Source organism: Rhinolophus sinicus, chromosome 15 (assembly GCF_057876585.1).
Source record: "Rhinolophus sinicus isolate RSI-liver-muscle chromosome 15, RSI-T2T, whole genome shotgun sequence".
Lineage (NCBI taxonomy): Eukaryota > Metazoa > Chordata > Mammalia > Chiroptera > Rhinolophidae > Rhinolophus > Rhinolophus sinicus.
Genome location: NC_142515.1, coordinates 4,075,638 through 4,103,393, shown reverse-complemented (window position 1 = coordinate 4,103,393; position 27,756 = coordinate 4,075,638). Strand labels below are relative to the sequence as shown.

The 27,756-nt window shown below is 46.3% G+C and overlaps 1 protein-coding gene across 2 annotated transcripts in view; it reads left to right on the top strand.

The window, feature by feature from the left end:
• DOCK1 (dedicator of cytokinesis 1) overlaps window positions 1–27,756 on the top strand; it is a 446,228-nt gene that overhangs the window by 356,743 nt on the left and 61,729 nt on the right. For both annotated transcript variants that reach the window (XM_019728239.3, XM_019728238.3), the window contains exons 32-35: window positions 8,934–8,992; window positions 15,347–15,495; window positions 26,619–26,704; window positions 26,885–27,041. In XM_019728239.3, the coding sequence (XP_019583798.2) occupies window positions 8,934–8,992; window positions 15,347–15,495; window positions 26,619–26,704; window positions 26,885–27,041 (451 nt within the window). The remainder of the gene's footprint in view (window positions 1–8,933; window positions 8,993–15,346; window positions 15,496–26,618; window positions 26,705–26,884; window positions 27,042–27,756) is intronic.

Below are 27,756 nucleotides of genomic sequence, written 5' to 3'. Positions count from 1 at the left end.
GGATGGCTCAGTTGTTGGTTGGAGCACGGGCTCTCAACCACAGGGTTGCCAGTTCAATTCCTCGAGTCCCGCAAGGGATGGTGGGCAGCGCCCCCTGCAACTAAAATTGAACATGGCACCTTGAGCTGAGCTGCCACTGAGTTCCCGGGTGGCTCAGTTGGTTGGAGCGCGTCCTCTCAACCACAAGGTTGCCGGTTCGACTCCCACAAGGGATGGTGGGCTGTGCCCCCTGCAACTAGCAACGGCAACTGGCCCTGGAGCTGAGCTGTGCCCTCCACAACTAAGACTGAAAGGACAACTTGAAGCTGAATGGCACCCTCCACAACTAAGATTGAAATGACAACAAATTGACTTGGAATAAAGTCCTGAAAGTAGTCACTGTTCCCAAAAAAAGTCCTGTTCCCCTTCCCCAATAAAATCTTAAAAAACAAAAAGATTTGCTTTTTAGCAACTTTCAAATTTACAATATATTATTACTGTTATCGTCACGATGCTATATATTACATCCCCATGACATATTTATTTTATATCTGAGAGTTTGTACCTCTGGACCCCCTTCACCCCTTCCACCCACCACCCAACGCCCCCTCCCCTCTGGCAACCACCAGTCTGTTCTCTGTATCTCTGGGTTTTGTTTTGTTTGTTCATTTGTTTTGGTTTCTTTTCAGTTCCACATATAAGTGAGATCATGTGGTATTTCTCTTTGACTTATTTCACTCAGCATAATGCCCTCAAGGTCCATCCATGTTGCTGCAAATGGCAAGGTTTCAATCTTTTTATGGCTGAGTAACATTCCGTTGTACATATGAACCACCTCTTCTTTATCCATTCATCTATTGATGGGCACTTAGGTTGTTTCTATATCTTGGCTATTGTAAATAATGCTGTAATGAACATAGGAGCACATGCATCTTTTCAAATTAGTGTTTTTGTTTTCTTCAGATAAATACCAGAAGTGGAATTGCTGGGTCATAATGTAGTTCCAGTTTTAATTTTTTGAGGAATCTCTGTACTGTTTCCCACAGTGGCTGCACCAGTTTGCCATATGCACCTACAGTGCACGAGGTTTCCCTTTTCTCCACGTTCTCTCCAGCACTTGTTTTTTGTTGTCCTTTTGATAATGGCCATTCTAACAGGTGTGAGGTGACATCTCACTGTGGTTTTGATCTACATTTCCCTGATGACTAGTGACATTGAGCATCTTTTCATGTATCTCTTGGCCATCTGTATGTCCTCTTTAGAGAAATTATCTATGCAAATCCTCTGCCCATTTTTCAGATTGGATTATTTGTGTTTTTGTCTGTTATTGAGCTATGTGAGTTCTTTATATATTTTGGATATTAACCCCTTATCAGATATATGATTTGCAAATATTTTCTCCACTTAGTAGGCTGCCTTTTTATTTTGTTGATGGTTTCCTTCACTGTACAGAAGCTTTTTAGTCTGTCGTACTCCCATTTGTTTATTTTCGTTTTTGTTACCGTTGCCTTTTGAGTCAGATCCAAAAAAATACCGTCAAGAGTGAAGTCAGGGAGTTACTGCCTCTGCCTTTTCTTCTAGGAGTTTTATGGTTTATGATTGTTGTGTTTTGCATGATTCTCGCTATACCTGAAACACTTTATAACCAAAGTGCAATTTAATTTCTAAATAACAAAACATGCCTAAGAAATATTTGAAGACCTCTTACCCAGATGGTCAAATTTTCTAAACATACCCCGTGCCTAGAAATGTTTTAATATTTTTAAATTGCGCTAATAAAAAGGGATTGAATAGCTGTCCTCTGTTCATTTAGGTCCTGGTGCTAGGGACCCCGAGATAAGAAGTTCCCAGTCTAGAGGGGGGGATCAATATGCAGAAATAATAATGACTGGAGTGGAGCATAAGTGCTAACTAGATGCCATGTGGCCTAGAGGTGGGTGTGTAGGCTGCACCTGGGAGCCCAAAGGCCTCCTGGCAGCATGGACTTCCAGGCTGGATGTGAAGGAGGCTGACAGATTTACCAGGTTGACTGATAGGAGCCAAGAGTCAGCAATAGCCAGTCCGAAAGGGAACATCGGGCCCCAGAGGCATGGTCTGCTCTACACGCAAAAGGATGGTCTGGGTTGTTGAAGCATAAATGGGTGGCAGCATCTGGAGGGCTTATGGCTGGAGGCAGGGCGGGAGGTCCAGTGATGTGGGAATGACCCCAGGCGTCTGAGCACGTGGCTGGCTGCTAACTTAGAACACACTGGAGCATGATTCATGTGGTGATTTTTTTCTAGAGGGAAAGCCTGTGAGGTCTGAGAGTGGAATAATGCCCCACCCACTGAGTTGCCTCTGGCCTCTCCATGTGGACCCATCTACTGCTCTGGGGTCTGTAAATCCAACCAAATGCACCTGAGTACGGGCTCCACTTGGAGGTTCCTCCCCCCACACAAGAGGGGGTACCCTCTCATCCTCCCTGCCAAGCCCTACAGCTCCTCACGTCTGTCTAGCTCAAAATAATAGAAAATTTCAGTAACAGATCTGCCTGTTCATTCGCTCTTGTTAAGCTGTCCTCCCCATGACCTCAGTTGGGGAGATAATTAGGATGGTCATTCCAAAGACATTCCCCAATGCGCATGGGAGTAACACAAAAGAATGGGCCACCTGACACAGAGAACTGATTATATCAAACCCAAATTGAAGACAAGATTTGCCAATGAACCACAAAATAAATAACCCCAGGAATCAAAGTCCATAATAAGAAAATGCAGCTGACTCCACCGTCACACGTCCTTGGTGCTAGTAACTCCCGACAAAGGACAGAGATGTGACCTGAAGGCTAAACCCGACCAACATGCCTTCCTCCCCGCCCACAAGGCATTAACGTTATTGGGGCTCAGGAAATCTGAGTCGAATATAAAGGAGTTGACTTTTGATTCACAGCCAGCTCGACGACCTTAGTATGCAGGACACGGTAGCCCTGGAATGGGACAATGCGGCACATCAGTGCAGGCGGTTCGCTGTACAGGACCAGGTTCTGAGAGAAAAGGGTTCACGATTTGGGCCCCTTGCATATGTGAGCATAAAATATGCACTTGAAAATTTCAGCCCAAGACGATAACGTTTGATGGCCAAGCCCAGGTCAGTGCGTTTGCACCTGTGTGCAGAGACCGCCCTCCACAAGGACCTGCTCACGCCCCAAGTTGTTACCCATCCTTTTCTTTTTTCTCCTTTTTTCCTTGTTTACCATAAAAGTCTTCTGTCAGCCCACTACACCTTCTAAATCAGGGGTGTCCAAACTTTTTTTCAATGGTTTTCACCAAGGGCCATATGCAGTAAAATACACAAACAGCCGGGCCACTCACTCGAGGTGAAGTACGCATTGCCTCACCTGGTTTATTTAAGTAAACTAAATATGTTTTTGGAATTTGCTGCGGGCCAATTAACAATGGATCGCCGGCCGCAGTTGGCCCACGGGCCGCAGTTTGGACACCCCTGTTCTAAGAGGACAGCTTTCACAGCTGGACCAAAATACCACCTGCACGAGAGATCTCCTTCTTCCCACACTGGGTTCTGAAGCGTCAGTGTGTTAAGTCAAACTGTACACGTTACTTTTTAGGGAAACGGAAATGAGGTAAATACGCTGTGACGAGCCCTGCTCTGCAGCGTGACTTCATCTGGGGCTGCAATTGTATGTTCCAGATTGTAACAGGAAATTTGGTGTTTCACCTGTGTTTGTGCTGCTTTTATTTTCAAGAGACTCGAATGATTCAAAACAAGTTCCCTGTAAACTAAGAATTAGAAGGGGACCCAGGGGGATGGCCTCAACAAGTGGTGACCCTGAGCTGAGTCCTGGGTGGAAGGGTTAGTGTCCCGCACACAAACACTCACTGAACAGGCTCACACTATACGCAGTGTAGGTTGCTGGGCACCTCACATCCCCGCCTCTGAAGAGGTTTATTCTGATTGGCCGCATCAGAATAAACCACCCAGGAATTTATGGCCCTTCCCATTGGAATACAAATGCCTCAGTGCACCCCTCCCTGCCCTCCAGCTGCCTCCCTGTCTGCACCCTCCACCCACTCCTGACTGGTAGAGGCCCCAGTACCCCAGCTCTTTGCTTGTTTCCAGATCTCCTCTCCAGGATTTCCTGCTGTGCTTTGGGCCTCTCGGTCCCCTTGTCAGGTTTCCATGCCTCCAGCCAAGCCTTACAAGGTGTTGCTCCTTGAATCGTGGTCTCGGGCCTTCTCATTCCATTCTCTCTCCTTCAAATAGCATTTTTCAGACTGATTCTCAGCCCCTTATTCAGCCAGGATAGCAACTTAGTGGGCCAGTTACATTTGTTTCCTAGAGCCGTCTGCCATAACCTAACAATTTGCACAAACTCAGTGGCTTGAAACAGCAGGAGTTTATTGTCACGTGGTTCTGGAGGCCTGAACTCCAAATCGAGGTGTCGGCTGGGCCGGTTCCTGCGAGAGGCCCAGGGGGCGCCCTGGTTGGGCCTCTCTCCTGTCCGCTGGTGGTGGCGCGTCCTCGGCTGTGGCCGCATCGCTCAGCCTCAGCCTCTGTCTTCACAGGCCTTTCTTCCCAGTGTGTCTATGTCTCCAGATGTCCCCTCCTTAGAGGAGCACCAGTCCCTGGACTTAGCCCCCAGCCCCAATCCAGGGTGACTTCCTCGTCACATGATCTGCAAAGCCCCTATTTCCAGAAAGGTCACGTTCAAGGTATGGGGGTTAGGACTTCCAATTGTCTTTATGGAGGGCGCACTGCAACCCACAACAGCCATGACCAACAGGCTTTTTTACTTTTTCAGCGAAATAGAATATAAGAGACAGCATTAGAGTTCAGTGCCGTTCGTAAGGTTAGTGTTAGTTCATAAAATTTTTATACACATATATTTATGTGTGCTGGTTAGTAAAGTAAAATGTACTTCTTATTTCAAAAAAGTTTTTGAAATAAAAAAAAATTAAACTCTGCCTTTGCATCCTCTGCTCACACACGCACGCACACACGCACGCACACACACGCCCTTGTGCGAGGCCCTCATCCCCAGCCAGAGTCTTCTTTGGTCGGTATACTCCCCCCGCCACAGGCATTTCCACCCACTGGCCCCTCTTCCTTCTCCTCTTTGTCTGGCTCACACTTCTTCTTCAAATCTTAGAACAAATGTTACTCACACAGAGCACTCTTTCCACAGCCAACCTGAACCCACTGGTAACTTCTCACACTCCTCCCGTTTTTTCAAAGAGCCATGACCACAGCCTTCACAGAACTACTATATATGTGTCTGTGTGTGTGGGGGGGGTATTTGATTGTGTCCATCTCCACCCATCTTAATAGCCCCCTCAGGTCTGTGGTCTGGTGTGTTCTCCACATTATACTAACATTAATTTCCCAATATTCATATTCCCATATTAGCTCTGTGCCTGGCCTCCAGGACGTGCTTAGTAATTAGTGAATCAATAGCACTGTTCCAAAAATGGATCCATCTGAACGGCCATTACAACCACAAGGGGGTTTTTAAAGAAAGAGAACTAGAATGGCCTGAGTGCCTTCAAGGACAGACGGGGCATCATCTCTTTAATTCTCACAAAAGCCTGAGGGATGAGCATCGTGCCCAGTACTGAGAACCCAGTACTACAGACGATGAGACCGAGGGTCAGAGTGGTCAGGTAACTGTCCCAGTGTGCTTAGATTCGGGCTAAAGTCAGCCTTACCCCCATGCCTGTGCTGTCTCTGGTGAACATGAGTTTCCTGCTTCTTAGGGTGAAGATTCAGGAAACTGGATGCTGAGTTAAAGCCTCAGAGACCAGACCCACGCTAAGTTACGTCAGAGTGGCAGGCTGGATGTGGGATCTTGCATCTACCTGGGCTGTGGCAGGGCTGCCTCCTGGGGGCCCCCTTTGCAGTTGAAGGCGCTCATTGTGGGTTGACACAAGTGAGCTGGGCAGTTGGGAGTGCCAGGTGACTCCAGCCCCACGCGGAGTCAGGCTTTGCCAACCAAGCTGGCATGTCAGCCACCACTAAGAATCGGGGCTTCCTCTGTGGGAAAATGGCTGCAGCAGCGCCTTCATCCTCAGCACAGTCTCCCTGTGAGAATCCAGTGAGACCAGCACACCTGGAGGGGTGCAGCACAGCGCCGTGTGTGACGTCATGGGAGTCCGCCCGCGCCGGGCCACGTGGTGCCTGCTGTGGGAGGGTTCTGGAGACTTGGCGTGTCTTCTCCCCATGCCCTGTGCCCTTGGCCAAACCCTCTGCTTCACCCTCGAGGGCTGGTTCAGTTGCCTCAGCTCTGAAGTGTTAGAGATGAACTTGGCTATGAACTCCAAGGGGCCGCCAGCTCTGCAAGTGCTGTTTCCAGGCCGTGAGCAGTAGCTCAGAAGCTCAGAAACTCAGTGGTTGCCCCTTTCTCGTCCTCGGGAAGAATGCACACGTGGTTCTGGGATCCCTCCTGCGTGGTGACAGCTGTAACTCTAATCAGGGATTATGCTGGAACGTGTGTAGACTCACCAGCACCGCCTTCTCATTGAAACCAAAGCAACGATCAGCCTCTCTGCCAGGCAGATTCCTTCTTGCCCTTCACCTTCCAGCCCCTTCGGCTCCTTGCTGCCATTTTTCCGGCCCGGTGCACCTTTGTCTTATTTGACTCTGCAGGCAGCATTGTTTGTACCTTCATGTACATAATAGTCCAGTCTCTAATGGGGGGGGGGGTGTCCTCAGATCTTTGCCAATCCCCCCTTCCCAAGTACTGTGAAGGAATGTCATTTTCCACTTACAGGACAGTAAAACGGAACTGTCTTGTAAGTGTAGACCAGACACATGAGCCCCCATCACACTTTAAGGAGAGGTGCTGTGCAGACAGAGGCGAGGGCCGCAGACTCCCCTCCATAGGCGCCTGCCAGCATCCAGGTGTCAACTCCAGCTCTGGCCAATTGGCAGGTTACTGAAGGTTGAGGCACCAGTCACTCCTGAGTGACCCAAACGCAAACATTAAGTGCGCCGCTGCTGAGGGTCTCCTATACTTGGTCTTCCTGAATTTGGGGATTTCCAGTGAATGGAGAGTTGTTATGAGACCGTGTAGTCGGGCCCCAGAGACACAGGTGATGAGCCCCATCTTAGCTGTTCGTACTTTTTGAGGTATTATCCCGGGATGAGACGGAATTGCTTGGCTGTTGGAAGAGTGTTTAAAGCTTGAGTTAGTCCATCAATGACGGGCCAGCCCCTGTGACTGGCTCTCACCCCCTCTGGGCCGCTGGTCTCCTCTGTGTGTGATCAGAGCACTTGGTGGCAGGCACCAGGGTGCGTTTGTGTTGTCAGGATCCGCCCTGCCTTGCCAGGTGCCCACGTCCCTGAGAACCAACCCATCACGTGGCGTGACAGCCTCACCCTCCTCAGGAGGGACCTTCAGCGCCAGGGCTGGAGCACAGTGTCACTTTCCGTGTCCCCTTCTGGCAGACACCCAAGGACGCCAGTCACCCGGCTCCTGTGCAGCCAGCCGCGTCCTTTCAGGTCCTGGGCTGCAGCAGCTGCTTGGACCCCTTGGCAGTTGTGCAGAAGCAAAATGGGAATGGGGAAAATGGCTCTACGAGCCTCAAAAGGACAACATAATGGTGCTCAGGTCGCAGACTCCTAGGCGACTTGGGGTGCCAGTTACACACTTAAGGGTGTTCTCCTGTCACCCACAAATTCGGATCCAGTAACTTTGCTGCTGGTGGCTTTGCACTAACGGTGGACAGGCCTCTCCTCACAGTGGTGTTGGCGATGGGTTCATTCCTGGCAGAGATACCCCCTCCCTCACTCACCGAATTTATCAACACCAGTGCTCTCCTGGTTGTGGGGCTGGGCTGGACCTCGACCTCGGAGGACCAGCTTGTCCTGCTAGGGAGGGCTTACGCTCCCGTTCAGTTTCTCCATCTGTACAATGGGCCACAGCACCCGTACAACTGTGGTGCCCCCAAGGTTGACTTCTGTGAGCGAGCTGCCTGGTGGGTGTCATCGTCCCTGGTTGAGATGACCATGGCGTCTGTAGCCCTCTCCTGATGTAGGTGACAGATGGGTGTGTCTGACGCTGGAGACGTTTATAATAAAGAGGCACCAGGCTGTGCTTGTTGCTTCACCAACAGGATCTTTTCTGCCTTTAGAGCCACAATTCTGTCATCTGTAACGGCTTTCCTTGTCACATCAGCTGACAGGATAAACAGAGCAGGCTCAGTGACACAGCTGCTAAACTGTAATACTGTATGATAATTTCACAAATTATTATTTTTAATATGATCAGCCTTTTCCTTAGGCAATAAAGGAAAAAGTTAAATTGCTCACAAACCAATAAAGGTTTATCTTCTGAAGCATCAAATTCTGTTTACTCACGAAACACACACCTCTTTGCTGACCCACTGGGAGGAAAATTAGCATTTGTTTTCCCTGATCAACAAAGTGGGGGGAGGGGGCATTTGTTGTTATCTATAGGTGTTAAGCCCTTCCTTACATTGAAAATGATAAAGAAGAATGGGAGTTAGCTGGAAGAGGCCATCCCTGCTCTGACTGTAGACTCCAGGGCTTAATGTTACCATGTGGAAACTGCTAATGGTGAGGGGGTGTGGGGTGTCATTTGGTGTCTGCAGGCCTGATGCTAACAACATGCCTGGAAAACAAACTCCCCCTTAGGCCAAGGAGCCAGGTTCTCTTTGTCTTGGAGATTGAAGAAAGGAAAATGATTGCATTACTCCCCACCACCTCCCCCAGGTTCCCACAGCGGGAGGGTGCTCTGTAATCTGTGCTGATGGGAAAGTGAGAGTCCCAGGCTGGATTCCTCCTCCTTCAGTTCCCTTTGGTGGCAAAGGAAGTTGAAGCTTTGACGCTGTCTGTGTCTCAGTGATGGAAGACTTGAATTGCACTTTTAAATAATCCAATTCCGATTTTCAAAGTCTGTGTAGAGTGACTCAGTGTTTTTCCTCTCCCTGCTCTTTCAGGTATGGAGATATGAGGAGACAGATCGGCTTTGAAATCAGAGACATGTGGTACAACCTTGGTGAGTAACCATGATGTCAGGCCATCGCGGTTAATATCTTGCTATCCATGGGTGATGGCGTTGGACCTGTTTGTCAGTGTTGGGGCATCTCAAAAATCTGAATTGCTTCTGTTCCTTGGAGAGCAATTGCTATTCTTTGCAATAACTGTTTTCAGTAACTAAGAGATGAGAGACAAAGGAAAAGGAAGAAAATCTGACGGGTGGGACAAATAGAAAAGTCAGTAGAACATCCTCTTGAGTCAGATGAACACAGCTCAGCCTTTGAACTCCCTTGCTTCTGGGCCTCACTAACATTCCTTCAGCTTCTCACACATTAAACCATGTCGCTCATCCTGCTGCTGCACATGCCATCCCGTATTTTATTCAGTTCGTATAGTCTACCTTCAAAAGGGTTTATTCACCGACTCAAAACTGGACAGGTGGTGGTAGCACAACATGCTTATGCATTTAAAGCAAAAAGAGATGTGTGCGCTTAAGGTAAGAAATTAATGTAGGCATTTATCACCGTATGCTTCCCTCTTAGTACAGCTTGTGCAGCATCCCATAAGTTTGGGTATGTTGTGTTTTCATTGTCTTTGTCGCAAGGTATTTTCTATTTTCTCTCTTGATTTCTTCTTTGACCCATTGGTTGTTCAAGAGTATGTTTTTAAATTTACACTATGTGTGAATTTTCTAATTTTCTATCTGTTATTTAGTTTTATTCCATTATAGTCAAAAAAGATACTTGGTATGATTTCAGTCTCCTTAAAATTGTTATATAACTTAGCATGTGATCTATCCTGAAAAACATTCCACATGTAGTTGAGAAAAATGTGTATTCTGCTGCTGTTAGGTGGAAGGTTCCATTATATCTTTTAGGTCCCTTTGGTCTGTAGCGTTGGCTTTACCAGTAAAGAAAGATCTCAAATAAACAACTTAAGCTTACACCTCAAGGAACTAGAGAAAGAACAAACTAAGCCTAAAGTGGGCAGACGGAAGGAAATAATAAAGATTAAAACAGAAATAAATGAAATAGAGAATAGAAAAATTCAACAAAACTTAAGAGTTGGTTTTTTGAAAAGATAAACAAAATTGGCAAAACTTTAGCTAGATTAATTAAGAAAAAAAGGAGAAAAGACCTAAATAAATAAAATCAGAAATGAAAAAGGGCACACTACAACTGATGCCACAGAAATGAAAAGGATTATAAGAGACTACTGTGAACAATTATATCCCAACAAATTTGATAACCTAGAAGAAATGGACAAATTCCTAGAAACACACAACTTGTGATGACCGAATCATGAAGAATTAAAAAATCTATATAGACCAATAACAAGTAAGGAGAGTGACTCAGCAATCGAAAAATTACAAATAAAAAGCCAACACCAGTTATCTTTACTGGTGAATTCTAGCCAACATTTCAAGGAGAATTAACTAATGCCAATCCTTCTTAAAGTGTTCCAAAAAATTGAAGAGGTAGAGACACTTCCAAACTCATTTTATGAGGAAAGCATTACCCTGATACCAAAGCCAGACAAGACACTACAATAAAAGAAAGTAATCTGTAGGCCACTACCTCTGATGAACATAGATGCAAAAATCCTCAACAAAAACTACCAAACTGGATCAACAGCACATTAAAAAGATCATACACCAGGATCAAGTGGGATTTACCCCTAGGATGCAAGGATGGTTTGACATATTCAAATCAATAAAAGCAATAATACTACATTAACAGAATAAAGGATAAAAATCATAGGAATATTTCAATAAATGGCGAAAAAGCACTTGACAGTATTCAATACCCTTTCGTGATAGATACTCTTAACAAACTAGGTATAAAAGAATTGTACCTTGACGTAATAAAGGCTGTATATGACAAGCTCACAACTATTAATAATATACTCTGTGGTGAGCAATTAAAACCTTCTCATTTAAGATCAGGAACCAGACAAGGATTCCCACTCTTGTCTTTCCTATTTAACATCGTGCTAGAAGTCTGAGCCAAGCAATTAGGCCAGAAAAAGAAAGAAAGGCATTCAGGTCAGAAAGGAAGAAATACAATCTCTCTATCTGCAGGTGACATGATCTTACATATTCAGACTGATCACTAACATATTAAAATGTGTCCTTCTTGCTTGATTAATAGCTGCTGCCCCAACTCAGCCCTTTCTGGCCCCTTATGCTCCCCCAAGATGCTCCTCTCCTCTCTGGCCCCTCGATTGAAGGGTCACTCCCTGCCATAGAGGGAGCCGCCAAGTCTCAGTGGGAGCCACAGCTGGCCTGACTGATGGGTGCTCCTGTCTTTTCGGTTTTCGTTTTAAGTATTTCCAAGGTCACCTTTGGAGTCCCTGAGACTGATCACCATTTGAAACTGGCTGCATTTCATTTTGTTGATGCTCATGACTCCAACGGAGAAAGATGAGCTAGGCCCAGAGACGGTGAGCTTTTCTGTGATGCCACGTCCAGACCTTCTGCGAATGCACCCTGTGGTGTAAATCAGATCTTTAAAGCCCTTCTGCAGTTGTTGGTCCTCTTGACACCATCTGTCATTATGCTTCAAATAGGCTGAGTCGAGTGACAGAACACTTCTGATTTGGTGCGTACAGGATGCAGTTAAGATGCCTCGTTTCATCCTGTCAGTTGCCAATTTGAATACTGTGATTCATACACAAGATCTGCTTTGTAGCTTTTCAACCAAGTCCGTCGACTCTGGCCTGACAAGCGGCCAAGAGGTCACATGTAAACCATGACCGAAAAGTACTGGCGACCCACAGGATCTGCCCAAAGCAGCCCCTCAGATGGCTAAGAATAGGTCCTTGGGGTCACCTGGCAGCCTGGTTCTTTCCTGCTGCGAATTTCAGTTAGGGAAGCCTACCTGCAAGTGTCACTGCCGAGACTGCCACTCCAGAAATGTACGCGAGCACAACTCCCCGAGGTGTCCACAACCTGTTTTCTACATAGTTTTTGTTTTGTTTTTAAATGGGCTTAATTTTGCAAAGGTATTGGCAGGGTAACATAACCGGCTCTGCCAAGAAAATAAAAGTAGAAGTCAGATGTACTTACCATCTTACAATTATCACCTATCCTTCGATCAGGCCTTGAGCCGAACGCTCCATGAGTCTCCCCAGTAACATGTGGGTTCTTTGAAATGAGCGTGTCAGATCGCAGCTGTGTGCAGCTTCACTGCAAGGGCCCGAGACTGTTGCTCGATTTACTGCAGGTGCAAACGGCCCTGTCCACAGGACAGAGCGCACCTTCTTTATCCTCCCAGACCTGTCATATTTGAGTCTGAGAAAGGAAACCAAAAGCAGCCTGTCTCCTAAAAAAGGCGGGGGCAATGTGCTTACGTACCCAGCCCTTCAGTTAGGTATCAAAGTGTGCTCCGTGAGGCGGCCTGGGGGAGCACCCGCTCTCCCTTTCTCCTTTGCCGCCTGGCTTTACACTCAGTTTACTAGGGATAGCACGTTGGAGCCACCGCGCTGTACCCCACCCTGCCTGAACCCGTGCTCGCAGTGAGATCCTTGGCAGCCGGGTTCAGTCTGGGATATTTTTCAGGCAGGGATTCCCTCCATGTATCTTTCTGGGGACTGGACAAATCGTGTGCTTTTCAGTAAACTCACATACAATGAGGCCTGCTCACTTTCACTGTCTGCCCTGTGTATGTGGAGCTTTCCTGGGATATCAGCCCAGATTTCTGAACAGTCGTAATTGTAAGGAGATCAGCCAAACCCCCAGGGGGCTGGGGGTACGCCTGGCTTCCCAGAGACGGTGCTGTCCATTCCCAGGGGAAACAGCTTTATATTCTATAAGGATATATAGAATAGTTTGTATTCTATAAGTAACTATAAGAAAGACTCTAGTGGGTTGTAAAGAATTTGGGAGTGGTAACTAGGAGACTGGCAGGGTGACAGGAGGTGAAATATTTTCGTTGTGATCTGATAATTAGCTTGTTCCTTTTTCTTGAAAGGAAAAGAAAAGGCAGCCTTTATTTTCTTGAAGTCGACACTATAGGAGTCTCTTTGATCCTCACTGATAATGAGTTTAGCATTAAATTTGAGTAAGATATGCTCCAGGGGAAAGCCATAATGAAAATGTCAAAAAAAAAAAACCACCAAAAATAGGTGAATAGTGGGGATATCTCACCCTGACTGAAGACCATTCCTTCTCAAAGGTTAGGTCCGCAGGGGTGTCACTGTTGACAGAGCTCAGTGCTGGCCCCAGCCTGTGTTTCCTGCATTACTGGGAAGTGTCAGAATCGAAGATTAGGCCAGACTCGCCTTGTAATTTTTCCTTTCCCTCTGTGTACAACCACTTGTTACTGCCTTAGGCGGCTCTCCCATCTTGGAAGAGTAAGAGCAAGCCGTGACAGACAGAGCACTCTTACGACACTCAAGTTGTGGCTGATGAACACCCTGCTGTCACTGTCACGTTTTCTGAAACATCGGCTCTTGACATTTTTTAGTCATAATACAAGGAAAGTGTCACCTGAGAGACGGAATATAATAGCATTTTTAAGAGAATGCTTTGCACGTGGCAGTTACATGCCTTTCAGAAATATGAAGCATTTAGGGAAGTGATGAGACTCACATTATAATGTAGCCTTAGTCAAAACATTGATGATTTATTAAATGTTGGAAATATAAGATTTTAATTATGTTCGGATTCCTTATTAGGTTACATTTTGCATATGTGTCCACCCAATACAAATTTTGGAAATATATTAATTTAGGCTAATTATGAGTATTATGTATTTCATCAAGTGTAGTTATTTATAATAGCCAAATTTCTTTAATGGGTCTCTTTACAGAAACCTGTATTAGCTGAGTTATAATGAAGACTAAATTCTTCAGAGTATCCATTCTATTTCCTGATTGTGTAAAAATATTAGTAAGATTGATTAACTCAGGATAAATCCTGGTGTTAATAACAAAATGTCACAAATAATTCATTCAAGCATTTATTCTTGTGCATTCTCCTATAATATGCTGGAAATAAAATGATGTAGATTATAATGGTGCAAAATGAACATAAATCAAGATTTCTGAAATTAAAAACAAGAGGGTAGGACTTTTAAAAGGCCACTTTCCTGACAGTACCTGCCTCTAAGTTTAATCATGTCACTCTAAATAAAGTCAGCTCCCCCTTTTTAGAAATGAATTTTCCAGCAGCTTCTTTCCAGGCAGTGAGAGAAGGTAGTGGTTTTGCAGCTTCCTCTACCTGCCTCCCCTCAGACCTCTCTTAGTTCCTTTCAAGTTCTCTACAAGCTCACCTGTCACTGCCAGCTCTCAGGGATTCAGAGCCAATAACCCTAAGAGTGTGGGGGCCCTTGCTGGGGGGAGGGGGCACCGTGGCAGCAAAACCCATACTCACAGGAGGCAGGTGCTGAGCGGAGAGTCGCCCCACAGCTCCCGCCTGTCTCTGGACAACAACAGGCTTGTCTGACAAAGATTCTGAGTTAGCAGTATCTGTCTGAGTCAAAGGCAGAGGCCTCCAACGACACAAGACCAAGATTTCCAACCAAAACAAAGTCCGTCAAAGAAAGAGGGATGGTGGCCGTCTCACAAGGTTATCCTGATAATTCAATGAGGCATTTTCACCCGGCTGATATTATAAAATTCATTATTATTCATATTGGTAGTAGTGTTAGTTTAAAAACGACGTTTGGGCAACCTTTCCCTGAATTCCTTAAAAATCGTATCTGGACAAGATAGGTGAGTTGAGATTAATAAAGTAGGTATTCCAATAAGCGTTTTACAATCAAGTAATAGCCAAAGAAGGCAGAGTCATTTCTGTTTCCACTTCATATTCTCAGGGCTGTGCTTTGATTTCTTTGATTGTAGCCATTCAGAATGTCACAGAAATCACTCTGCATTTTTTATAGAGGCGCCGGATAGAAAATTATTTATAAGATGTTGGAGTGAGAGGGGACCCAAGAGACCATCTCCTCTAACTCCCTCGCTTTATGGACTTTCTTGTTCATGGCCCACTTTACGAGTTCCTGAGTGTTCCACCTCCCAGCCCCACTCTGTCCATAGCTGGGTCCCCATTAGCTGCTCATATCCTTGATCTGTGTGATCATTGTCTATTTGTAAAACAGTATTAATCTTTTATATTGTACACATCATGACTGTCATGACTACCGCCCTTATATTGGGCGGAGTTTTTAATAGATCCACTTACAACAATTAGAATATAGTCCACTTCTTAAAGACTGGCCACGCTTGAAATGCCAGCAGGTGACAAATGGGTGCACATTCCCAAGATCCTAGCCTTCACCATCACAGTGTCAGTGTTGTTTTGTGGTGTCCACTGAAGCCCGTTGTAGAATCCTTTTTTTTAATTCCTGAATAATGCATTTCTCTATTCAAGGTCAGCACAAGATAAAGTTCATTCCCGAAATGGTCGGCCCGATATTGGAAATGACACTAATTCCTGAGACAGAGCTGCGCAAAGCGACCATCCCCATCTTCTTCGATATGATGCAGTGTGAGTTCCACTCCACCCGCAGCTTCCAGATGGTAAGGACTTGGGTGTGCAGTGGTGGGAGGGGAAGGGGGGAACAGCAGGCCTGAGAACCTGGAGACAGACTTGTGGATGGTTCTAGAGTTAAAGGTGTGGAACATGGAAAGCAGAAAGATCCTAGCACTTTCCTTATTGAATAAGCCTATCGTCCTTTGCTCTCATTTTTAGGGAGAATCGTTCTGTTTTTAGCTTTCACTTACTTATTTTATCTGGATTTACAAACACATTAAACCCTGGATAAAAGCCTCTTTCCCACCCTCCTTGGTACGTGCACACCTAGAGCATTGAATCAGGTGTTGTTGTATTCTCTGAGACTTGGATGCTTGTTGCTGACTTATGTTATTTGAAAGTCTAACGGCTTGGCTTTTATTCTTTTAAATGTGTGCCTCGGTCTTTTACCTGAGCAATAGAACTAATGGGAATTGCTCAAAGAAAGTGGGTGTAAAGAGCTCAAAACATACTATATCAACAGGAAGGACAAAATCTGAATTATTTGTGCTTGAGAAGTCACAAAACCTCCTTCCTTGGATTCCGTGAAAAGAAGGAAGGTGCTCCCGTGTTCACGGGTGGGTACACACCCACACTGGCTTCCTCCCAGTGGACTCAGGGTTTGGCCATGACGCTTTGCAGGAGGCAAGAGAAGACCCCAAACGATAGGGGGTCCTCAACATTGAAAACAAACTTTGTTCAAATATGTGAATATTTATTTTACATAGATTTTTGAGGAATTTTCAGAAAAAAATCCTGTATTGAAAGGAAACCTAAGCTTCAATCAATCAAGGTAGCATGACTTTAGTGAGATCTAATATTTAAAGAGTAGATTTTTCCTTCCCTACCATTGTACTTTCTAGTTTAAGGGAGTTTTGAATAGTTCATAGAGTTTATTGGTCAGTTTTCATCATTATTGCCCAAAGGTAGTAAGTAGCCATGAAGAATAATTTTGCTATTTCCTAAAACGAAAAACAGATACAAAGCTAAAAGTGAGTAGGAGTTGGGTTTAGACACAGATGTCAGGTGGTCCACCATCCCTGGCTTAGCTTGGTACTACCTGGGTCTTGAGCAAATGACTGAACATCTTTAAATGTCCAACTTAGAGCTGTAAAATGGATATAAAAATAGAATCTGCTCCAAAGTGATGCTGTGAGAAGTGAATAAAATCAAACCCGTAAAGTCCGTCCATCTTTTCTTCCTTCCTTCCTAGCTTCCTTCCTTCCTTCCTTCCTTCCTTCCTTCCTTCCTTCCTTCCTTCCTTCCTTCTTTCCTTCCTTTCTTCCTTCCTCCCATAGGTGAGGAAGATTTCCTTACATTTATTTATTCGTAAAATTAAAGAGACTATTTTAAAAGAACAGCTGTATTTGTTTCTCTGGTTCACTGTCTTCGTACATATGTAATTGTAATGTTGTAAACATTGTCCAAATTTTTTGTTGTTCTTTTTCTTTGACAATTTATTAAAATCATTTTCCTTGATTATAACTTAGTAACCATGATTTTAAATATGGCATAACATTTCATAAAATAACTTGGCTAATCTTCTCTTGTGCATCCCCTTTAGTTGGGCATTTAGGTTGTTGCAGGTTTTCACTGCTCTGAATAAATGTGCAATGAACACATGCATATAGATAGCTTGACTTTCTTTTGATAGTTTTCTCAGTGTACATCCTCGAAAGTGGAATTGCTGATTCAAAACATTTTTGTAACTTTTGACATTATTGCCAGTTTTTTAAATGTTCTTGCCATAAGATTTGACCCATCTCCACTGCTGCTGGCACTAACTAAATCATGGTCCAATCTCACTGTCAACTCACCAGAACTAGGAATTGTAATTTAAAATGCTTTTTCCTGGGCAGAAAATGCATTGGACCTTTTGAATTTTATATGACTAAAGCCCCAAGTAAGGACCTTATGAAAAACATGCCATGGAATTAAAGAATCAGGTAAAGGAGGAAAATGTATTTGTATAGATAAAAGCCACTAGCCCAAGAAACAAAGATCAAAGACCTTGCCATTCTTTGGAGCAGCCTTTGGGTGAAAATGAGGTCAAAGGCAGTTGAACTAAAGATTTCTGAATTTTCCCTCTTCTTCCACCCACTCTTTTTGCCTCTTTCCTGTTTCACCAGGCCTTTCACATATCTTCAGACACCATCTGCAGAAGTGCTTCATCTCCAGTTCACAGGGGCTCTAGTTTCTCAGTAAATGACACAGAGTAATGAGAGTTGCAGCACTTTTGCCTCCATTCTCAACCCTCTCCTCCCATCAGTGGCTTCAGAATCTGGCCAATATCAAGTGACATCTTTCCAGAAAATAGAAGTGTTTGAGAAATACCATGAAGTACTCATGCACATTTACTTCTAATTTACGAACGATTTCACTACCATGAAATAGGCCTCGCTTGGATGTGTGTTGATAGAAGCACACACATGAAGACGCAGGTCCACAAAACCCACTGTCAGGCTAAGCATGGTGAGCTACTTGAATATTTTGGTCCATAATCATTGGCCATTTGTATTGTCATCTGCTGGGACCATCTTTTCGGACAAGTGGTAGGACACACCAAAGGTTTTAAAAATAAAGGCAAAAAACCTAAAACTTATGAACAAAAATCTCCCTACTATGGTAATCCATTTTTGTGAATTGGGAAAAGATCAATTTCCTTTTCTGTTGGGATATCTCAATTTATTTTTCTATTGGCCTGTCTCAGCCAATAGATGTCAGGTAGAATGTCACGTGGGATGTCATGTGGGACTTCATCTTTCCCAGACCTGCTGCATCCCCGTCATCCTATTTCCACCAGGCTCCTCGTCATTTGCTTTATGGGGACGGGTTACACTGGCCATGTCTTTGTTTTCTCTCCTGGCCTCCTTGGTGGCTACAGGTCTTCCCATCTCATCTCCAGCATCCGTCTGCTTCTCCCAGTCCCTAGTTCAGGGCTCTCCGGGACCGTAACACTTGTCTCTCAACTAGCTGGATCTTTTCTAACTCCTTCCTGTTCTCAGTTTAACTCTTATCTTTCATCAGCTGCTCTTCCTGAAGCACAAGTCCTGCCTTCTCTGCCTTGCAAGGGGTGTGAGTGCATGTGTCGTGGGCAGGCACATGGGGAGAACAGCAGTCAGCCCTCCCTGCCTCCATCCTAGGAAGCTTCTAGGACACGGCCGATTGGCTCCTGTTAACTAATCCGCCACCAATCCAATTATCTAACCTTATTCGTCACATCAACAAGGGCTTAAATTGGCTCAACTTCCATAGCAGATGTGCAGACCTAATGGAGTGAGGGGAAGACGTTAAGGGTTTTCATTTTTGCAGAACTTTAGTGCTCTGTAACATGTGGTGCAGCTTACTTGTTTAAAGGTTGCTATGCGTTTCAGAGTTGGGCTATTAATATGCTACTGTTTGTGAAATATGCTTTACCTTCGGGCATATCACACTCAGCGTTGGAGGGGGTGAGGGGACTTGCTAGAGTCAGGAGAAAAACCTGCCGTTTTACTCAAGATGAAGCTGCACCAACCCATTAGTGGAATTTCAAAAGCGCGTATTACAGATGGGCTCATCCAGAGCTCTCCAGAGGTGCTGCCCCTGTGTTCTTTGGCTGCAGGGAGGGCACTTCACTCGAATGTCCTTCCACATGCATTTCCGCCGGAGTCGGCTTCTTCCCAATCTCCACTGTTGCAAGAAGAGCATGAATCTTTGGGCAGAACAGGCGTATCCTTGCCTGGGTCCTGGGTATTAGTGTGGACTCCCCAGGGTCCGTGCCCTGAAGGGGCTCTCCTGGTGGTGGGATGGGGGTGGCACGGTGCTCCCCATCCGTGTGCCGTGTCCTGGGTCTGGGATGCTCTCTCTTGGGCTGAGGCTGTGCTAAGTCAACTTGATACTGTTCGTGCTGGGTGGGTCCTCACAGGTGTCTGCAAAGGCCAGCTGACTAAGATTCTCTAGTGATAACAGAAGGCACGTGTAAGAGGACGTGCCGTGCAGGGACCTGAGGCCATGGGGGAGAGCTGACCTGACCCAGTGTGGGAGGAGCATGCACCAGGCGGAAGCACATGAACCAGAAGGCCCACATGTGTCCAAGTGGCCTTGAGGTCTTCTAGAATTCCTTTGCACCTACAGAGCAAATGCCTCATGTTGGCTGGTGTTCACACCTGAGCGGACCTGTGGTCCAGAGGGAAGCCACTGCGGGAGATGGGGTGCGATATAACTTTTCTGTGATCTGAACTGCTCTGTTCCATCCCCCGGCCCCCTGGGTCTGATTCATCCTCTGTTGGTGGGATGGTGACAGAGGGATGGCACCTTCTTTTCGGGTTGTCTTTCTCTTTAGCACTTGTGTTGTGAATACTCCATCAGCAAGGAGGCAGGAGTACATCCTCAGCTGGGTGTCCACTCTAGCTGTGCCCCCCGTGGGTGACCCCTTCCTGCCCTGTGGCGGCTACTGTTGACCCTACATATTCCAGCCACCCTCCATCATCTGCGCTGTTTATGTGTCCACTGTGATTTCTCTGTCCTGTCCATGTGGCCTTCTCTGCACCCACTCAACAAAAGCCCACTTCCAGTCTTTTCTGCTCTTCCATTCTCTTTGAGGGCCTCCAATGCTCCAGCTCCCATTGGCCATCCTGGTTCTCCTAGCCCTTTCTAAGGGTCTTCTATGGTCTGCATGCCCCTTCTATTCTCCAGCAGTGTCCTCTCCTCTGGCCTCTCTCTTGTCCATTTGTCCCAGAGGACACATCTCTGGTCTATTTCCTTGTAACTCGTCCCCTCCTCAAGTCACCCCAGCAGTTGTGTTCACTGTGCACTGACCCCACCCCCAGGGTAGCATGTTTACACTTAAACTAGGACTTTTGGAAATCTTGATTTTTTTTTTTCCAAAGGGGAGATTGTGTGTGTGAAGATTTCAGGATCTGCTAAGCTAGCAGGGAGAGGTTGGAAGCATGGGCGTCCTCGTGCCCCTTAGACGTTCATGGAGACCTACTGAGCTGTGTTACCTTCACCGGCCTGCAGCCCACGTCACCCCCATCTCGCTGAGTCCCCTAACCCCATATGAGTAACGTTCACGTCGCAGGTTCACTGGATTTTTCTTCATAAAGAAAACATACTTTAGCTTTTCCGCGCTACCTGGCATTGTTCTCGCTTCGCACGTAACTTAAAGGGAATCTTTCACCGTGAGCAGAGCCCATGGTGTCCTGAACATGAAGCAGGAGGGTGTCCTCGAGTTCCTTGCAGCGAGAACCCACTGAGGTGCCTCCCGCCTTGACTGGCAAATGGAGCAGTCCATCTACAATGGAAAAGTGATGGCATCCACTGTCAATCTGGAGAGAACCTGCAAGAAGCTTCTGCTGGCAGCTCGTGCTGTTGCCATTGAAAACCCAGCTGGTATCAGTGTCCTATCATCCAGGAATACCGGCCAGCGAGCTGTGCTGGTTTGCTGCTGCCCCGGGACCCTCTCCTAGAGCCGGCTGCGTCAGTCCTGGGTCCTTCACTAACCAGATCAGGAGCCTTCCGGGAGCTAAGACTTCCGGTGGGTACAGATCCCCTGGCTGAGCACCAGCCTCTCACAGAGGCGCCTTCTCGTGGCCTGCCTGCCATTGTCTGTGTAACACAGACTCTCCTCTGCGCCATGGGGACATTGCCATCCGTGCAACAACAAGGGAGCCCCCTCCGTGGGTCTGATGTGGGGGTGCTGACCCAGGAAGTTCTGCACATGTGTGGTACCATCTCCCTCGAACACCCGTGGGAGGTCACGCCTGATCCCTGCTTCTACAGAGACCCCGGAGAGATTGAAAAGGCCGCTACTAAAGAGTCTGACCGTGGAGGAATTTCAGGGCGGTGGACGGCTCCAGCTCCCGAGTTCACTGCTGCTCAACCTGAGGTCGCAGGTTGCTCTGAAAGCACAGGTGCCCTGGAGCCTGTCCAGCCATTTCCTATGAAAGACTAGCATGCTCTCCTGCCGCCCAGGACTGGTCTGCAGCCCTCCGGGACATTGGGGGGGTAGGAACAGCCGCTGAGTGAGTGGTCCTAAGCGGTTCTACCACAAACTCGGAAGCAAAATGGAAATAAGGTTGACGGAAAATAACCAGTTTCTAAAAGTTAAAAAAGAAAAAAATACTTGCAATTCTCTCCTAGCACCTTTTTTAAGAATTCCATTTGTTATGTCTTTGGAAAATACACAACTCCCAGATGAGAATTGCAGCAAATGACCGTACGGTCTGTATACCATTAATAGAAAGGGAATGAAAAAGGCTCCACAGCAAAATCATGTTTTCAGCCATGGAGCTGTTTTCTGCCCTCTTTGCAAGGTAAGTAAAATGTTCCACGACCCCCGCAATTCCCCTTTAGTTGGGACAGTATTGAAACATGAGGAATCTGTGTGTCTTCGATGTTTCTGAGCCCGTTTGAATGCTCTCTTCCTCCCGCCCATGCTGGTAACTTAAGCAAATAATTGAATAACCCAAGTGGATGTTTGCAGCTTCTGCCACATGATGGGAAAGCCAAGAGATTTTGCACAGTAATATGAATGTGAACAAGTTTGGTAGCAATTTCATCTTGTTTATTCTTCAGTTCTTCGGGATTCTGTTTGTTGATTGGTTGATTTTCACATTCAATTTCAAAGTAGTACTTGATTCCATTGTTTTGGATGCTTAATGGGGAAATATGGCATAAGAATTAGGCTTTTATTTCATTGAACCCCAGACCCAAAAGTGGCCTGAGAGATCACAGAAGCTAACACCCTTGACTCCAGGAGTTGCGATTACATTGAATTCGATTCTTAAAAGCCCTTCAGCAAAGAGATGCCCAAACTCCCACCATCTCCTTTAACCAAATCAAACAGGACTCGCTGTGAGGGCCTGTTCGTGGAGTGTGCTGTCACAGCCCTGAAGTCTCTCCTCCATCTGGCTCCATGCGCAGATGGGGAGCAGCGGCACCTGTCTGAGGTGTTGTCAGGTGAGCAGCCAGGCTCCTCAGGTAGGGGGCCTCGGGGCTTCTAGGCTGCTGAGTATTTCACAAAAGCTTCCAAGGTCAGTGAGCTGCCTGCTCACTGGATGTAGAGGAGGGGGGGATGTTAGAATGTGGAGCACCAGAGATTAAGTGTGTAATTAAGTTTACAGAATGGTGAAGCAAGAGGAATGCAATATGCATGAAAATATGAGTGTGTCTGAGCAGCGGGTGGAAAGGCTGAGTGGTAGATTGTGGGGAATCCATTCCTTGTGTGACGTCAGCATGCAGGCCGGAGCCCCAAGGGCGTCTGAGTGCCAGGCTGCTCTCTGCCACGCCATGCCACTTCCTTCTTGGCCGTGTTTTCCACGCAGATGCAGTTAAGTGGCTTTCTCTGCCCACCCATCCTGTCGGTGCCAAAGAGGAGGGACGTGGTTGGTTCTGCAGTTCCCTGGGACTGGCCTGGTTCCATCTGCAAATGCAGAAGCAGAGGCTGATTTTATTGGTGCCCTCTGCTATAAGGGGTGACCTTAAACCACGGTCCCACATCCAGTATCTTGTTTGTGAAAACCAGGAGAAGGCAGAGGGCTGTAGGGGGAAGTGCGACACTCTCCTCGGGCTCATTTGTTGTGGGGTCAAAGAAGCCCTTTTGCTGACGTTTTCGGTGTAGGATTTTCCTGGATTTCAGCTTCCACCCAGCTCTTGACAACCTCTACGCACTTTGTCATCAGGATTATTCATGCAGACCTTTCCATCCCAGTCCAGCTTCCGACCTTGCTACCACATAACCCCAGATCTCGTCTAAATGCATCCCTGGATGCCTGCAAAATGCAGACCTGGTTTCAGGCATTTATAAATGTATGTATATAGTCAGAATGGCACACCTGACCCAAAACAAAAACAGTGCATTCCAAACCAATAGAATTGGCTGAGACCCTTCACTCTATAATGTCTTATGTCGGAGCCAATAACCCATGGTTGGCTGAGTTGGGGGAGCAGTGCTTCCTTTCTGAGTTAATTGAATTAACAACAATGTCAATACCCCTGCAAGCACAGGCCCTGGCATCACTACGTCCAGCTTAACAGCAACCTTCAGAATAGGTCTCGATTCAGATGCGGCCTCTCATGTTCCTGTTCCGGGTGCTGGTCCCGGAGGCGTGGAGATGCTCTGCTCAGTCCTTTAAGTGGGATGCCCTGGGGATATTTTTGTAGCAATATTGGCGATTCAGAAAGGAGAGGAAAATGTTGTATAATGATTTCGCTTATCACATCAGCGAGCCTCTGCCACATTTTGAGCAACACAGTAAACCCTTGCTAATTTCATCCTAACCGTAGAGAACCCAGTTGCAAATTACCAGACAGCGTGCATTTATGAGTAAGATAATAAACATGCTTTTTATAAAACAAGCTCTGCTCGATCAACAAATGTACTTCCTCCAATTTATTTGGACAGAATCGTTTAATTCTGTTTATGATAACAGTTCACAGCATACTAGCAAATGATTTCTAGTACATTCTGTAAGAATTCGCAAAGACCCTGGAACTAGAGGCTGCAGATCAGTGGTATTACATCCCGCTGATAAACAGAACGGGGTTGCCAGGTGTTTGTGCCAATTACTTAGTTTAGACTAGAGGTTAGTAAAATTAGAATCAGCTGTGTTCTTGTGATTTCCTCATCGTTCATCCACTCTTTTTAGGAACATTCAATTCATCAGTCAGACTTTGATAAGCAGCATACTTAATGAGCTGGAGCTTCCTTATTGCCCTAATTTGTGACAGCGAGGTTTACACGGGAGCAGAGAAAACATGCCATTTCCATTAAGTAGACTCCAAGTTCAAGTGTCTTCTGATTAACAGGTGATGAGCGATTTGAAAAGCCTCGGTTAGGAGAAGGCATGTTTTTCTGCCTTCTCTGTGCCAGGGGCGTCCAAACTGCGGCCCGCGATCCATTTTTAATTGGCCCGCAGCAAATTCCAAAACTATATTTAGTTTATTTAAATAAACCAGGTGAGGCAATACGTACTTCACCTCGAGTGAGTGGCCCGGCTGTTTGTATATTTTACCGCATATGGCCCTTGGTGAAAAACGTTGAAAAAGTTTGGACACCCCTGCTCTATGCCTTCCTCGTTGTATGCTCATTAAATGTGTGGAATTGAATCATGTGTTTTAATTAAATTTAGCCTTATTTTGTACCTCAGCTATTTGCTCTAAGGAAGCAGCCCTCACCAAATGCTTCATCTTTGGCGTTCCCACCAGGGCGCCATCTGGTAGATGGAGCTGTCTTGAAATGCCAGCTTTGGGGCTAGTGGCACACCAGCTCCCTTGTGCTGGGCTCCGAAAAGGACCTCCTTTTGCCGAATTCTTTTCCGTAAAGAGCAGAGTCACAGTGGGTTAGTACCGAAAGACTGTTATTTTACAATAAAAGTCGTGAGCATGAGACTTCAGGTGGGGGAAAAAAAGCAGGTCATCCCTTCTTCTTCAAGAGAACCATCTCTTTTTCTGTGTTCCTGAAATCCCTAACTTCTTAGGCCAAACAGAATCAAAGAGAGGGTGTTTGTTTGGGGAGGAGACGATGGGGAAGATCAAGAAGAGATTTGCAGGGATTCACCTAAGTCTGGGCTGTTGTGATGCTGCTGGGTCCTTGATGTCAAGCAGGAATCGACGTTTCTCTCCAGCCCTGCTTCGTCTGTAGCACGATCGCACTAGGCTCAGGCCGAGTGCTCTGATCAACACCCAGCAGGTGTGGCCTTGCTTTCGGGCTCCTCCCTGGGTCTCCCCAGAGCCCTTGCCTGTTTCACAGGAGCTGCAATCTGCTTCCACTGCAGCAGCCGCGCTGAGTCCCCAGGGCCGTCGATGGTCCCGTGGTCCCGTGACAAGCACTCCGATGAGTGTCCACCGGTTGTGCCTCAGCAACCTGCCCACCCACTGCTTTGCGGCCATATTAAGCCCCGCCCAGCTGCAGTTTCACACTATGTCTCTCCAGCAGTTTCTGTGCACATCGTGCATGCTTCCTATTAGCGTACTGTCAACACCAGGCGCTCTGCCAGGTGCTGGGATACAGCGGTGACCAAGACAGAAGGAAATTCTCTCACGTGGCTTAGACTCTTATGGGATCCTCATAGTAGTGCGGGACCTGGGATTGTTGCCTGGGAAAGCAGTGCCTCAGCATATAATTTAAAGGGACCCCAGCAACATTTGCCTACATGCCGTGGTGTGCTTGCCTTCTAAGCCCTGAACTCAGCTATTGTTTCCTTCAGTCCTTCCTTCACTTGACATCTTCCAGTTCTGTGTGGATGTCTCCATCTCTATGGCAACTAAGTCTCTCCCAGGCCCTTATTTCTACCTGGCCCAAGGCAATGTGTGACCTCAGGTCCCCCTACAACAGGGCAGTCACCTGGCCAGAATACCAGTAGAGGTGGCTTTGAATTTTGTCAGGGATGGGAGACTGGGCAGTGAAGATGGAGACACATATACATCATTATCAAGGTAGTTATTTTCACATCAGCCACTGTCAAAATATTTTGTAGATTTGGACCTCTCAGAATTTGGTGCTTTCCCGAAAGCATGCACCCAAGAGACAGTCACTTCTGACGATTCTTTCCCGATGGGAAGCTCTGGAGTCCAGTAAGAAGTCTTGGGGAGTTCAAAGAAAGCCTGGAGCGGACCTTCCTGAAGAGTCTGTTGCTCTGGCTCTAGAGACTGCCTCTCTTGTTTCATACACTAGTTTTTCAACCAGAGATGTTTCACTGGGATCCATGAAGGAACAGCAGTGAAGTGGCCCCTTGGATGTTTTCAGATTACAGAGAACTGTTTGCTGGGAAGTGAAACATCGTCTGTTCATGTCCAGGACCCAACAAGCTGTCTGAGATGTTACTTGTTCATAGAGATGAAGTTTGAGATTTTTTTTTCATGTTGCTTCTTGATTTTTTTCCCCCTCGGGTTCCCTTGTGGTTCTTACTTACTCCTGCTATCAAAATACACATGTGTAGGCTCCATTAACCACAGAAGGAAATGGAAGATTCCGGGTCATCAGCAGTCCCCAGGGGCCAGGGGACAGCAACTCTTAAGTGCAATCAGGCTTGAAAGCCTCGGGTAGCTGCCTGACGGTGATCTCTCGCCGGTTTGTGTACTGGTGATGCTCCAGCCAGAAAATGCAATGCCTGCCATGCTGATGACTTACGTTTCCTCTGTTTAATTATAGTTCGAAAATGAGATCATCACCAAGCTGGATCATGAAGTGGAAGGAGGCAGAGGAGACGAACAGTACAAAGTGTTATTTGATAAAATGTAAGTGTTGATTAACGGTGGGATTGATGTCAGCATAGAGACAGAGAAACTGTAATTAGACTACAATGAACTTTGTAGCCCAGCAGTAATTAAAATGTGTTAATAATGGGAAATATTTTGAATTGCACCTCCGTCAGGTTTCTGAGTGTGATTAACAAGGTGCGTGTCATTATTTTTCAGCCTCCTGGAACACTGCAGGAAGCACAAATACCTCGCCAAAACGGGAGAAACTTTTGTAAAACTCGTCGTGCGCCTGATGGAAAGACTTCTGGATTATAGGACCATCATGCATGACGAGAACAAAGAAAACCGCATGAGCTGCACTGTCAACGTGCTGGTGAGTGAAAAGTTCATTGCATTTCCAACCTGCCAGTAAGCCGGAAACGGAACCAAGATGTTCAGAAACCTCATGACAGCTGGCCGCAGAGCTGCCCATGGCAGGATAGGCTTCCTTTGCTTGTTTCCTTGTCTGTTGAAGGGAAGGAATAATGAAGAACCAGTTGCAGATCGGCTGTAAATAAGTCTGCAAAATCATCTGTCCTCTGGGTGTTTGCTGTGGGTAAGACGGATGAGCCATCTCATTTTGTAAGCAGGGTAGTGCCCTCGTTGATTACAGGTCTAAAGTGCTTCATTATTCAGAGACTGTAAACATGTCCAGTGGGTTGAATAGTGGCTACATCCTCATCTTCAGAACCTGTGAGGGGACCTGATTTGAAAGAAAGGCATCTTGCAGACGTGATTAAGTTAAGGCTCTCAAGATGAGGTCATCCTGGGTCACCCAGCTGTTCCCTAAGTCCAATGACAAGTGTCTTTACAAGAGGAGAAGGCATAGACACAGAGGAGAAGTCCACAGGAAGATGGAGGCCGAGATTGGGGTGATGTTGCCACAAGCAAAGGGGCACCTGGGATCACTAGAAGCTGGAAGAGACAAAGTGTTCTCTCCAGGAGACTTTGGAGGAAATGTGCCCTCTTGACACCTTGATTTCAGACTATGGCCTCCAGAATTGTGAAAGAATTCATATCTTTTATTCTAAGCCACCAAGTTGGTGACG